The sequence below is a fragment of the Eumetopias jubatus genome, unplaced genomic scaffold (genome assembly GCF_037043125.1).
Source record: "Eumetopias jubatus isolate StellerSeaLion01/CBP00866 unplaced genomic scaffold, mEumJub1_p1.0 scaffold_7, whole genome shotgun sequence".
NCBI classification, from domain to species: Eukaryota; Metazoa; Chordata; class Mammalia; order Carnivora; family Otariidae; genus Eumetopias; species Eumetopias jubatus.
Genome location: NW_028274813.1, coordinates 102416001 through 102430346, shown reverse-complemented (window position 1 = coordinate 102430346; position 14346 = coordinate 102416001). Strand labels below are relative to the sequence as shown.

The following is a 14346-nucleotide window of genomic DNA, read 5'->3' as shown; positions in this document are numbered from 1 at the left end:
TTCCAAAATGCAATTAACCTTTAAGAAATTACCACTTGTTGAGTTTAGGTGTAGTATCCATAATTACATGAAAAGACCATGAGGATGTTCCTCCCTTTTTTATTACATATCTGTAGTTAGGTCAAATTTTCTTCTTGTGCTTTAATCTAAACAACATTTCAACAGACCAAAGGCAGAAGGAGATAGGTGAATCTAGCTGTCTTCTGCCAAGCCAGACATTAAAGATATTTGTAAGAATGTAAAACAATGCTACTCTTTCTACTTTTGGAAAATATGGTTATTTTCATAAATATGGGTTATCAGTGCTGTCACATGTTTTTTATTTTTTTACATAATGTTTTTTAAAATAGGAATTAATAAATATTTTTTAAATTTCTCCATTTTGATTTCCAATATGGTAAATATCAATAATTGTAACCCACACCAATAAAAAACTTTTTAGGGTTCTCAAGTAAGTGTGTTAAAGGTGTCATGAGACCAAAATATTTGAGGACTAATTTAGAGAATGATACAGAATCATAAACTTAGTATTCATCAGGTTAAATAGAAACTTTCTCTAAAGAACTGTGTGGCAGTCAGATTTTGAAACTATTTTTAAAACATGGTACATGTAACATTGAGATCGAAGATGGAACAAGGGGCTAAAACAGTTGTGAAGCCAGAAAGATAATAGAAGGTCAGGTAAGAAGAGTGAGTTATGGTACAACCTAAACCCAGGCAGCTGAACCTGTTTCTGAAAGCCGTTCTAGCCAACTGGGATGGTTTTCAGGGCTACTCTGGCTTTCTTGTTTCTTTTCAAGTGATACTTCTTTGAAAACTCAGTCTTTCTCTAAATGTTTAATTTATGAATGAAAAAGACCATCATTATGGCAAGAAATACTGGTACTAGCAAAGTCCAGATTCTTTATGTATTTATTAAATATTTTCTTCTTGAAACTCAGGGTTTTATTCTTGAAATCCAGGGTTTGGTTCTTAGTTTTTATAGTGGCAGGACAATTCGCTTTAAAATAACAAGGGAGAACAATTTTAAAATTTCAAGCCAAATTTTATGTATATTCTATCAAATACTATATATATAACATGAACTGAACTTATATATTTTATTATAATGTTCAGATGTGGATTTTTTGATTCATTTGAACAGATGCATATCATGTGCTTTGTGCCCAGATACTGGATAATTCTTGTCCTAATGAAGCCTGCCTGGTGACAAGACAGTTGTACAAACATTTCAGTTTCAGTATAATCACTGCTTAGTGGAAGTCTATATAAAGTGCAGAGGTAGATGGCCCTGGAGCTGCTTGAAATAGTTGAAGAAAGCTTCAGACAGGCCCTTGCAGACCTGAGATTTGGGAGCCTCCTAGGAATTTGCCTGGTGAAGAACTTCAGGGAAGGCAGCTGAAGTTCAGAGAATGATCTATATATATAGAGAGAAGCCTTAGCCATTAGAAAGTTAGGCTTGTTGTGGAAATTATGGATAGTGTTTCTGAAGTGTCCAGTGCAAAGATGAGTAGAGGGGATAGAACAGTACAGGGAGTTAGGGGTTAGGTCATGAAAAGACCTTTGTGTCATGCAAACACTTTTTCATTTTATCTGCCAGGCTGCAGAGAGCCTTTAAAAGAATTTCAAGCAGGGGATTAACAGGCTGTGAATGGTATTTTAGAAGGTATCAGTCTGGTGGCACTACAGAAGGATATTTAGTAGGAGGTAAAGTGGAGACTGGAGGCAGGGGAAACCATACAGAGACCACCTGGTGTGCAGGCTAGAGATGACGTCTAGTAGGAAGTTAAATGTAAAGGTTTGTAACTTGGGTAAGATGGGTATTGTTTAGTGCCATGAAAGTGAGGTAGTGCCAAATAAAAGAGGATGAGGTTTTAAAGGAATTAATTATTAAGCCAATTTCCAGTACAGTTCAGTGTACATTTTTTGCCCTTTTGGTGTTCTTTGTATCCTTAACTCATTAAAAGATTTTGTGTGTGAGGTGTATCATCCAGAGGAAGTCATCTGTCGGCAGCCTGCCCATTCATTTCATTTGTGTTCCTGTGTCCCTACCATATACTTATGAAAACCTTTCCCTGAAAGTTTTATATTGTCATTATTACATTTCCAATATTTTGATAACATTGAAATTAAAATTAAACTTTGTATTGTGAAAAGTCATAAATATTATAAAGGGCTTTGCATATGGATATTTTGCCCAACTTTTGTATAATTGTATTTGTCAAGTTATTTGCTAGATTAAAGGAGATTATTCTAAAGAAGGTTTGTGAATTTCTGTTTGTATTGAAATAGCAGAGGTCAGTTTAGAATAAAGTAAAGTGAATTGTACCAAAATTTGCTGTCAGGAAGAATTCTCTTGTTTTCTTTTCTGTCCTCTAGTCTGCTAACTTGAATTTTATCCTTTTCTCACTAAAATGCTTCCACTGAGAAGGACGTAAACGTAAAAAGCACAAAAAACATTTTAAGAAACCTTTTAAAGGTCTTGATCGCTCAAAAGGTAGGTAAAAGTAGTTTTTCTGCCATGTGTTATTTATACACATCGCCACTTGATTTCTGTCTTCAAAGGTAAAATGAATGTTAGATACAATGTAACTTCAAAAATAAGCTTTAAGTTGGAAATGCATATTAAAATAAAATAAATCTAAAATAAAACAAGGACACCAGAATAGGTTGTCCTTTCTATTGAGTAGTGCCTTAGCTATCCTTTGGTCATTTGATTATGAAGTATGTGAGAATTTCAACTCTTGACCTTGTATTTTTCTATTTTTTATAGATAAGCCAAAAGAAGCCAAAAAGGATACGTTTTTGGAAAAGTTGGCAACCCAAGTAATTAAAAATGTGCAAGTAAAAATCACAGATATTCACATTAAATATGAAGATGATGTAAGTAATTTCAATTTATTTAGTTTAAGTTAGTAATTAAATGTGTATTTTATGATAATAGTATTGATTTGTCTAGATATGAGTTACCTGTACTAGATTTTAAATCCAAGGTTGTTTTTTTATTGTTGTTGTTATTGTTTTCTGATGAATACACTACCATGTCTTCTTTCCTGTGTTACACCTTTTTCGCCAGGTATTTATATATAAATGTAAAACCACCATATGTTCCTTTCTAAAGGTAATATGACAGATTTTCCAGTTGTCCTCTATTATTTATTTTGAATTTTAATGCTATAAGATGTATACTATTATAACTTTAAGGAACTATACTGACAAAAATATTGTTCCAAGTGGTGATGGAAACAGTCAATTACAGTGGTAGTTGGTAGAGAGGGGACTAAACCCCAGGTCAGTAGACTGCTAGTCTCATTCTCTTTACATTCCTTCAGATTGGATTGAACATGCACAGCTTACATACATGTGCAAAAGTGTATTTAGAAACCATACTTCACTTATAACCAGAGTTTAACGTTAGTTGATTAAAAAACTGCTGATTAATTTTAGCTAAACTAAATATACATTTCTTTGTTTTAAAGTTTTAAAAAATATGTAAAATAACCTTGAAATTTTTCATTTACCTAAGATGATGGAAATATTATTCCATCTTTTCTAAAATTTGGATTTAATTAAAGCCATACTGACATACATAGAGTTTATTTTCTTTCCCTGATAAGTTCCTCATAGAACTTAAATTTCAGTGAGACACATTTGTAGTTTTTTAAGATATACTATCTCCATCTTATATTGACTTTACCTTTTGGTTTTATGTAGTTATTAAGCTGAACTTTGTCAACAAATAAATGTCAAAAAACCTAACTCATCAATGCCCTGTTTAAACACACTTAGCAAAATAAATCAACTCAACACATCATGGAAGTGAAAGAATTATTCTTAAAACTAATGGCATATTGATGAATGAGTACCTCAGTTTGAACTTAAACTAAGCTTTTTACTGAGCAAGTACAATTAGAAAGGTACATCATTTCTCTCTCTTTAATAAAAAAATACAGAGAAGCACAGGAATGGGCTAAGTACCTCAATTAAGTTGGTATCATTGACAAAATATATTAAAATAATCTAAAAGGAAAGAAGTAAAAAGTGCAGAGGGATCTTTCTTGTATCATTCCTTTTTCAATGTGATTACCTTAATTATTGTACGTAGAATAATGAAAAATAGAGTTTAGGAAGTGGGGGGTGGGGAAAGTGTAATAATTTATCACGAAGATGTTCACTGAATGGTAGTAATAGTTAGTAGGTAGTGCCTTAGCACGTGAGCTTGTGTGTGAGTAAATTTCCTTCTGAAATCGGTGCAAGTTATCTTGAGCTAGTTGTCTGTGGGTATAAAAAGTTGAGTGTGAGAGTAAAGGGGATATTAAAAACTGAGCTCACAGTGCTATTTGTGTTTTTCCAGGTATTCCAGAGCATGCATTTTTTCCTACATCTGACAGGGGTCTATGTGACTATGCTCTGGAGTCTGTGTAACTGTACTCTGGATGATTTAGAACATGATGTTTTTTCCCTCTCTCTTGAGTTTCCCTGGTTTCTGTCATGGTCCACAAAAACTCTGTAAGACTTGGACATCCTTATGGCGTCTACAGCAATGACATTGTGTACATTGTGGTGCCCTGTAACCATGGTGTATCAATATAACTTAGGAATCGAAGATCAGGAATAGAACAAAAGTTTTATAGGTTAAGAGACTGAGGATATTAAATGTTAAGAATCTTGGGCATTTCCTAACAAAGTATTTTTGAAAAGTTAAGGGTATTAAAGACTTAAATAAGAGACAGTTCACATTTCTAAGTGTGAAAATTGTAAATGTTTGAAAAGTAATTTAGTTGCAGTGTTATCTGTGACATCTTGTTTTATTTATCTATAGGAAGAACATCTTTAATGATAGACGTAAAGAAAACCGTTTCTTTTTCTCTATTTAAACAAGAATCTAGTTAGTGAGAAAAGAGTTCACTTCATAAGAAAAGAGTTCCACTGGGGAAATGTCATTTCAGGGTCCTGCCTACAAAATACGGATAATCCTAGCCTTGTTATTCGCCTTTTCTCCTCTTTTTTTCCCCACAAATCCATGTGGGTTGTGTGACTTGTAAACTAATTGCCCTGTGTTGCCCATTGTACAGAGTGGAACATGGATTTTCTCTCACCATCAGTGTATTTTAGTGTCACCTTTTCTTTTTTGCTAGGTCACTGATCCACAGCAGCCTCTTTCATTTGGTGTCACACTGGGAGAACTTAGTCTGTTGGTAATGTTGGCCTTATTTGCAATTTTTGTGAAACCTGTAAAATATTTCCAAGTCACAGGGTGAATTGCCTAAAATCAACTATCGATACAAATAGCTATTTTATTTTATTTTTTATTTATTTTTTTTAAAGATTTTTATTTATTTATTTGAGAGAGAGAGAGAGAGAAAGCACATGAGATGGGGGGAGGGTCAGAGGGAGAAGCAGGCTCCCTGCCTAGCAGGGAGCCCGATGCGGGACTCGATCCAGGGACTCCAGGATCATGGTCTGAGCCGAAGGCAGTCGCTTAACCAACTGAGCCACCCAGGTGCCCGCTATTTTATTTTTATGTACAATTTTTTTACAGTTTTTCTAGAAATTTAGAATTTATAGTGATGCTGTTATTACATTCTCTAATTATTTTGATTTGTCTTGGAACTTAAGAAATATCAAAATACCAATATCAAATGTTTTTAAAGAATTAAAAGCTGTAGGGAAAATAGGGAAAGGTAAATTTTTATAGATCATGTTCTCATTCTTGGTATAGGCAGATAGAATTTCCAAATAGCTTGTAAATGTGTATATGTACATGTGTGTGTGTGTGTGTGTGTGTGTATGTATTACATTGAGATGTATATAAGGTCATTTATTTTGGTTATGTATTTTATTATGTAGTTTGGTTTTTCTCCTAAAGATCTTTAAGGATAGATAGTGTGTACATTTAGGTTGGACATTTCCCCCTCTATTTTCTGTGGACAACTAAGTGGTAGGAAAATGTTTTGAAGTTAAGAACAGTGAACAGTAAATCATGCTGGGTATGTGTTTGTCTTAATGATGGTTATATAGAGAGGGCCTTAGTAGGGAAAGAAGAGGAAGAGAAATGAAAGAGAAGTGGAGTTCCAGAGGAACAGAAAAAGGACATGGTTACATAGAGGCCTTCAGAATGATATTTCCATACAGATAAATAGAGATATCCATCAGATTGAAGACCGAAGAAGGAACATTGAAAAAAAAAAAAAAAAAAAACCCCTGGAGAAACAAAGTTAAGGGAGTCAGGGAAGCTAGTGTTTATTATACTGTTTATCCTCTGCTTCTTTCCAAAATGAATTTTAAGTGGCTTTTGATAAAAAAGAAATAATACAATAACAGAAACTAGAGATAATTCCTCCAGAAAAACCAGACTAACAATATTAGCTATAAATGAGCACAATATTTTATGTTGAGCTTCTAGCCAACAAAATAAAAAATTACAAAATAGTTATGTACCTCTCATTGACTGATAGAGGCATCCTAGTGCATACAAACGATGTGTAGTTTCCTTAGTGTGTATTGTTGTTTCTCTGTATCTTTTCTCAGACTCTTCATACTGTTTTCTTTGCCCTGTATTACTTTCTTCCCTTTGTCTCCCTGGTGATTCTGTTCAGGTTTTAATTCTTATGTTAGATATTACCTTGTCTTTCTCATTCCTTCTTCACTTTCCTCTTAGAATTTATTATTCTTTTTTTTATGCTCCCCATTATATTTTATTATAGCACCTGTAACATATTATTATACTGGTTACCATGGTGATCTTCTGTCTAACCTTCATTCTTTCACTGATAAAGTAGTACCTTTATTTTAGAATTTTTGCGATGATTAAATGAGATGGTTTGTGTAAAGCATTTGGCACATGTGTGGCTCAGTTATTTCCTGCTTCAGCTACTACATTGACTATAATAACAACAGTAACCCCAAACTTACCTCTTTCTGTATCCATATCATTCCTTTTTTACATCTTTCCAATTATAATCTTAACTCTTCTATCTAGGGTAATCTTCCCACCTCTGATCTGGATCCCATCCTCTCCATGTCCTGGGAGCCTTTTTTCCTCCCTTTCTCTCTGCCTCTTTTCCTCCCTTCATTCTTTCTTTCCATCACTTTCCTTCTCTTTCCTACATCCTCAACTCCCTTCCCTCCCACTTTTCCCTCCTCCCACTCCTTCCTGTAAGCTAAATTTAAACACATTCAAGTCTGTCTTTGACAACAAAATTAAAAAGGCCCTCCTGAACCTTCTCCCACTCTACCTAGGTCCCATCTAACTGCTGCCTTCTCTATCTTTTCTTTCTAACTGAACTTTTTGAGAGAATTCTCTGCCTTTACTATCTTTGTTTCCTCACCTCTGTTACTCTGCTACTTCTCTGAAATTTTTCTTAAGTCCGTTAGTAGCATCCTGGCTGCTCAATAAACTAAGTTTATCTGATTTGACATTGTTGATCATGCTGACTTTCTAGAAACATGGTCATGCTGTTATTTCCATATTCTCGTGGTTTTCGTTGCAATAATTATTTATTTGACTTTTTTTAAAAGAATGTGGACCTTCACTATCTTATAGGCTAGCTCTCTTTCTTTTTATTCATACCCAGTTCCTTCCACACAGACACAAATTAGATCAGCAGTTATTTTCTGGACGAATGAACTCAGTTAAATTAGAACCTCCTCAATTCTATTTTCACGGTTTCTTTGAGTTTGTCCTATAGATATGTAAGGAAACAGCTCACAGTAGCCATGGTTAGCTAGATGTCTTTTCTTTTATCTAAGTTATTTTGTTACAGTTTATAAATATTAGAGTACTGTTTTATGATATATACTTTGTTTCACAGTTATTTTTTTCTTTTAGACTGCAAATGAACACTGGACTCCATGCATATTAAATGAAGCAGAAAAAATTATATACAAGGTATTAGACTGGATTAAGAATTTCTTGTTATTTTTCTAGGTACAAACACTTAATGTAGTTTTTTGAAACCTTGGTGGAGCCCAATGTGCCACTGGAGTATAAGTTAAAATTGTAAGGTCTGGTTTTGGCCCTGCTACTTACTATGTGACCTTCTATAATCACTTACCTTTTCTGAGGTTTAGGTTCTTCACCTAGCAAAAGAAATCAGATAAAATTAATATTTCCCCAATTGTATTTTATGGAGCATTAGGAAATTGAGATGTTAGCTTTGTAGAAAAAAATATTCTCTGGTCAAGATTACTGACTAAAGTACTAAGCTGTACATAGTTAAACTGTATGTTTCACTTTGTTTTAAACCACAGGACTTCACAGTACTTTAAATATGCTAATAAGCATTGTGAATTTTCAAGAGGGGTTTCTAGTATGTTGCTTTCCCCCCCTTGCTGTTCTAGAATCCTCTCCCCTCACCCCTCCTCCTAAACAGTCATTCATCTCCACCGGAGGAACCATGTCTTTCTAATTCAGCAAAACATGTACAAGTCTGATAAAGAGTAAATTCTCAGTTAATATTTGATAATTGAATGAATGAATCTCCTTGGAAAGAGTGGTGCTGGAAACACAGTTTACCAAATGCTACGATTAATAAAGTCTATGAATAACGTGTGTGTATTTTCCCCATTTTTGCTTTATTTTTTTCCTTAAAAGTTCAAAATGGCAATTGGATAATTCTAGGGTGAACATGAGAATGATCTTTTAATACTGATTCTTAATTTTCATGTGTTAGTTGCTTGACCTCTTTCATTTTTCTTTTACAGCTTATACGACTTGATAGTCTTAGTGCCTACTGGAATGTAAACTGCAACATGTCTTACCAGGGATCAAAGGAACAGATCTTGGTAATTTCAGTTTCTACCTGGAAGAGCTAACTCCACTCCCTAAATTTTTTTAACTTAAGAGGTCTTTAATGAGGACAGGGTATAGTCTTTTGTTTAAGTTGTATTTAACCAAATCAGAATTGTGAAACAGTTTCTGGAATCCACTCCTTTTTATGTATGTATGTATGTATTTATTAAAGATTTTATTTATTAATTTGACAGAGAGAGACACAGCGAGAGAGGGAACACAAGCAAGGGGAGTGGGAGAGGGAGAAGCAGGCTTCCCACTGAGCAGGGAGCCCGATGCGGGGCTCGATCCCAGGACCCTGGGATCATGACCTGAGCCGAAGGCAGATGCTTAATGACTGAGTCACCCAGGCACCCCGCCACTCCTTTTTATTAAAAAAAATTTTTTTTCAGATTTTTTATTTATTCATTTAAGAGAGAGTGTGAGAGCACGAGCACGAGCAGGGAGGAGTACCAGAGATAGAGGGATGAGCTGAAGGCCGAGGAAGGCAGACGCTTAATTGACTGAGCCACCCCCAGGTGCCCCAGAATCCACTCTTTTTAAAAAGCACTTATGTTTTTGAAGATCTTTGTGAAATCACTCACTACATAGTGAGATAATAACCTATACTATTAAATTAAAACTGCATTTATGGTTTTTTAACACTCTCATTTTGATGGCATTACATTGTGTTTCATAAAAGAATGATTACTTAAAGAGTATTGTAAAGAAAGAGGGTACTTTTCAGACCTAAAGAATATATCCTTAGCAAATTTTCTTTTAAATTGAAGTATAGTTGACCTTAGCAAATGTTTTACGCATTTGTGATGATGATTTCCTCAACAGTGAAAGGTTAATTCAAAACTTCAGTGTGCTAAGTTAGTCTTAGTCATTTTTAGGTAACTTAGAGGAAAAAGGAAGAAGAGTTGAATGTTCTGAACTTGAATTAATTCCAAGCTTCTATCTCTTATTACTCAGAAAGATATTGTAACAAATAATTTCCCTTTGTCTAGAAGGTGTTTGAGATCCTAATTCATGGGTGTTTAGTTTTTTATTTTTCAAGATTTACTTATGTATTTGAGAGAGAGGGGAAGAGAGCTCACACGAGTGAGTGGGGAGAGGGCCAGAGGGAGAGAGAATCCTGAAAGCAGACTTCCCGCTGAGCCCAGAGCCTGACCCCAAGATTCATGACGTGAGCCAAAATCAAGAGTTGGTCACTTAACCAACTGAGCCACCCAAGTGCTCGTTTTTGTTTTTGTTTTAAGTCAGAGGGGAACACAATGTATCATATTTTTAGAATTTTTAAAAATGATCTACTTCCATATTCTAAAGAAATATATCCATAAGTAATTCTCACTGTATTTTTCTTATGGACTACTAATTACAAAGAAGAGAATAAAGATATTGATTTAAGAACCATGTGTGTAGCTGAATATGTGTGCATTTTTTTTCATTCTCATCTTCAAATTTTTGTTTAGGATCAGCTGAAAAGTGAAATTCTTACAAGTAACAATATACCTGCAAATCATCAATATAGTAAGTAGGGGTGAAAGTTTACTTCATGTAATAGGAAGCATAGGATTAAATACTCTGTCTTAATATACTTTTTCTGGTAAAGTTACTTTGACAAATAGAAAGGATTTTATATTTTAGTTTTATAATGCAGTATATTTGGCTTATAACAAATTGCTTAGGAATAGGTTATGACACATACACCACTGGAGAGTTAAGAGAGAAGAGAGCAGGAGGACTGTAGTTTACTTCTAACAGCTAAACACCCTTGGCCTTCATGTTTCCTTCTTGTTATCTCCTTTGTTTTAGGAATTAGGTTTTCATTTCTTTGTTTAATAACTAAATCTCTGAGATCTTGGTATCCATGTCAACCTTGCCATGTCACTATTACGGTGTTATGACAAAGCAACCAGTCTAGAGATTTTTCCAAGTGGCTTTTCTAATTCTTGGCATCCTCACCTTTACTTCTTTTTTAAATAGACTGCTCACAAAGCAGACTATTTATTTATGCCATCTGTTTTCTCCATTTTAGTTTCATTCCAAAGAGGCTATTTTTTTTTTAATTGAGTATACCCCTTTATGTTTATTTCAGCTTTCATGCCCATCTTCTTCCATATTCCATATTACTCTGGTTCACTGTTGTTTTCTTCATATTCTTTTATAGCTGACTGCCATTATATGAGTTGGCACTTTCTCTTTATGTTCATCTATTTAGTGATGTTTTCAGGTGAAAGTGTTTATTTTCATTTGTGAAAGAGCTAGTTCAGAAAAATCTACGACTTCATTTATAAGTGGTATCCTCCACTTATAAAAACCTCTAAATAAGTTAAAATTTTTATACAATCTTATGCAATTGTAAATAATATAAGATATCACAATTTATCTAATTTTAATGCTATTCACAGTGAAATTTATTATATTACTTTTCTCTGTCACCTTCCCTAATAACACCTTTTCATGCTAGTTCTTAACTTCAAGAATATTTTCTGACTTGATTCTAAGATAATGTATGTAATGATCATTTTGAAAATTGTGAAGTAGTAAGCATTTTTTTCTTGGTAATATGAATTTGTGATTCTGTTCCTAAGTTCTGCCAGTGATTAAATAAGACAGATTAATCAAATTTTGTTTCCTACCTTGTGTTAGTATTTTTAATGAATAATAAAATCATTAAATGTAGTAAGGAAGAGAAGCCTAATTTTACACAGACTGAATAATAACTAAGAGTAGATTGTCTATTACTCTTGTACATTTTTACTTAGAGGCATAGGACTCCAATTTCCTTGTTGGAGATTCCACTTTAACTTGCAATTGGTATTATGTAAATAAGTAGATGCTTGCACATTTTTTGGTAGTGATTTTTTACATTTTTTGCACATTTTTTATGATTTTTCTATATTTTCAGAGTAACAGTGTTCTCATAATTATTTACAGTTGTTCATATGTAAGGGCATATAAACATATCTTATGTCTTCCCATGTGATGTAAGTTTTCCAGCCAATATCAGCTTCTGCAAAGCTCTACATGAATCCTTATGCGGAAACAGAGCTCAAAACACCCAAACTTGATTGGAACATAGAAGTACAGAATATTGCCATTGAATTGACCAAACCTCAGGTAAGATTCAGGTGGTCATTTCTAGTTTTGATTAGCTTTGAATCTCAGCTGCTTTTGTCCTTTGTGATTATTCCTTCTCCAGTGCTCTAGTGGTTCTTTTTATACTTCTATTTCTCCCTCTATATATATATGTATATGTATATATTTTTTAAGAAAATAAGTACCAAATTTAAGAAATAAATTCCTTCATTTTATCTGGTCTTTTCCTTTTTGGTGGAGAATCTTACCAAATTATAGCAAATGACATTATTTCCATTTAATTCCCAATTGATGGAAGATTTTAATGTGTTTTTTTCTTCCTCAGATTTTAATAAAGACTTTTATATTAAATATTGTCTACTTAATTTTTAGACCAACTATGTTGGCAGCTTTTTTCCTTCACCATTTGTTTCTCATTTTGAGTATATGCCCCAAGAGTTTGGCTAACTGACCTGGAGAACTGGAACTAAAAGGAGGACAAGGGATTTAGCTAAATGAGCTTTTAGCTCAGTGCAGTCCAATAAAAATATACAGTAGTTCCCCTTCTCGATGGTTTCCTTTTCCTTGGTTTTGGTTACATGGGTCAACTGTGGTCTGGAAGCAAATGATCTTCCTTCTGTTGTATGGTCAGAAATCAGTAGTGGCCTAACACTATGTCACAGTGCCTACATCATTCACCTCACTTCATTTCACTGTTAGGCATTTTATCACAAGAAGAAGGGTGAGTGCAGTACAATAGGATATTTTGAGAGAGAAACACACACCACATTCACATAACTTTTATTACAGTATATTGTTAGAATAGTTTTATTTTATTACTAGTTATTGTTGTTAATCTCTTACTGTGCCTAGTTTATAAATTAAGTTTTATCATCAGTATATATGTATAGGAAAAACATATCATATGTAGGGTTCAGTACTATCCATGGTTTCAGGCATCCACTGGGGGTCTTAGAACATATTCCCTGTGGATTAGGGGGGACTACTATAATGCCGGTTGTATATGTAATTTTAAATTTTCTAGTAGCTACATTAGCAAAGTAAAAAGAAAAGATGAAATTAATTAATAAAATAACATTTTATGTAAGCTAACGTTCCCAAAATATTATTTTAGTATGTAATCAATGTAAAAAATTGTTAAGATATTTTACATCCTTTTCTTTTTCCAGAATCTCTGAAATCTGGGGTATATTTTAAACTTAAAATACATTTAAGTTCAGACTACCCATATTTTAAGTGGTGAATAGCCACATGGTAACCATTAGGTAGAAGTGCATTAAGAAAAACCAAAAGGAAGAAGCTAGATTTGCCCCTTTCTTTATCTTATCTACAGTCCTGTGTGTGTGTGTGTGTGTGTGTGTGTGTGTGTGTGTGTGTGTGTGTGTGTCTCCCTCAGTTTGAGCTATTTACCAGGTACATGCAGAGTTGTGTGTGTGTGTGTGTGTGTGTGTGTGTGTGTGTGTGTGTCTGTCTGTCTGTCTGTTTCCCTCAGTTTGAGCTATTTACCAGGTACATGCAGAGTTATACTTGATGGTAAGATGGGCAATTAAATAGCTTTATCTTGCTTGGTTATGTAATGATTTTCTGGAGCAGTTTGCAAATCAGTTCATATGTTGAAATGATGGTCCAGTGGAAACTATGTAGTTTTAGGAACAACCGTGTTCCAGTCACTAGTTACAGATAGTGTATTTTGTTGTTTCTAAGATGTTCATTTATTGCACACTGTAACATATTTGAAAATAGGATGTATATTACTATTGATGGTATGACAGTTTATTTGGCAGCACTTTTTTTTCTTTTTGTAGTAGAACTTAAAAATTATGTTACAACTTGTAATTGATGGCGTCTTAAATTTGATGAAATATAATATTAACAGGCAACCATGATATTCATTGTGCATGGAAGTTAGAATTCTACTAGACTGAAAATATAACAAAATTTGGTGTTTACCCATGTGTGTGCAATATAATAAATATAACTGTATTTTTGTTTTAATAGTACTTAAGTATGATTGACCTTTTGGAATCAGTGGATTATATGGTTAGAAATGCCCCTTACAGGAAATATAAGCCTTATTTACCACTTCATACCAATGGTCGAAGATGGTAAGTTAGAATCTTTTTTTTTTTTAAATGAGAAATATATAGTTAGGAACTCTCAGATTTAGGAGACCTTTAAAGCCATGTAATGAAGCCACTTTTTTTTTCTTTCTTTTTTTTTTTTTAAAACATTTTATTTATTTATTTGAGACAGAGAGAGAGAGAGAGCGCACATGAGAAGGGGGAGGGTCAGAGGGAGAAGCAGACTCCCTGCCGAGCAGGGAGCCCGATGCAGGACTCATCCAGGGACTCCAGGATCATGACCTGAGCCGAAGGCAGTTGCTTAACCAACTGAGCCACTCAGGCGCCTTTTTTTTTTTCCTTTATAGACATGAGAGGGATATCTTTTGTATTAGGTCTTTGTTA

At 33.9% G+C, this 14346-nt stretch overlaps 1 protein-coding gene across 4 annotated transcripts in view; it reads left to right on the top strand.

Moving 5' to 3' along the window:
• VPS13C (vacuolar protein sorting 13 homolog C) overlaps positions 1–14346 on the top strand; it is a 182107-nt gene that overhangs the window by 26319 nt on the left and 141442 nt on the right. For all 4 annotated transcript variants that reach the window (XM_028099926.2, XM_028099927.2, XM_028099928.2 and 1 more), the window contains exons 6-12: positions 2774–2883; positions 5139–5198; positions 7832–7891; positions 8707–8787; positions 10252–10309; positions 11775–11902; positions 13880–13986. In XM_028099926.2, the coding sequence (XP_027955727.1) occupies positions 2774–2883; positions 5139–5198; positions 7832–7891; positions 8707–8787; positions 10252–10309; positions 11775–11902; positions 13880–13986 (604 nt within the window). The remainder of the gene's footprint in view (positions 1–2773; positions 2884–5138; positions 5199–7831; positions 7892–8706; positions 8788–10251; positions 10310–11774; positions 11903–13879; positions 13987–14346) is intronic.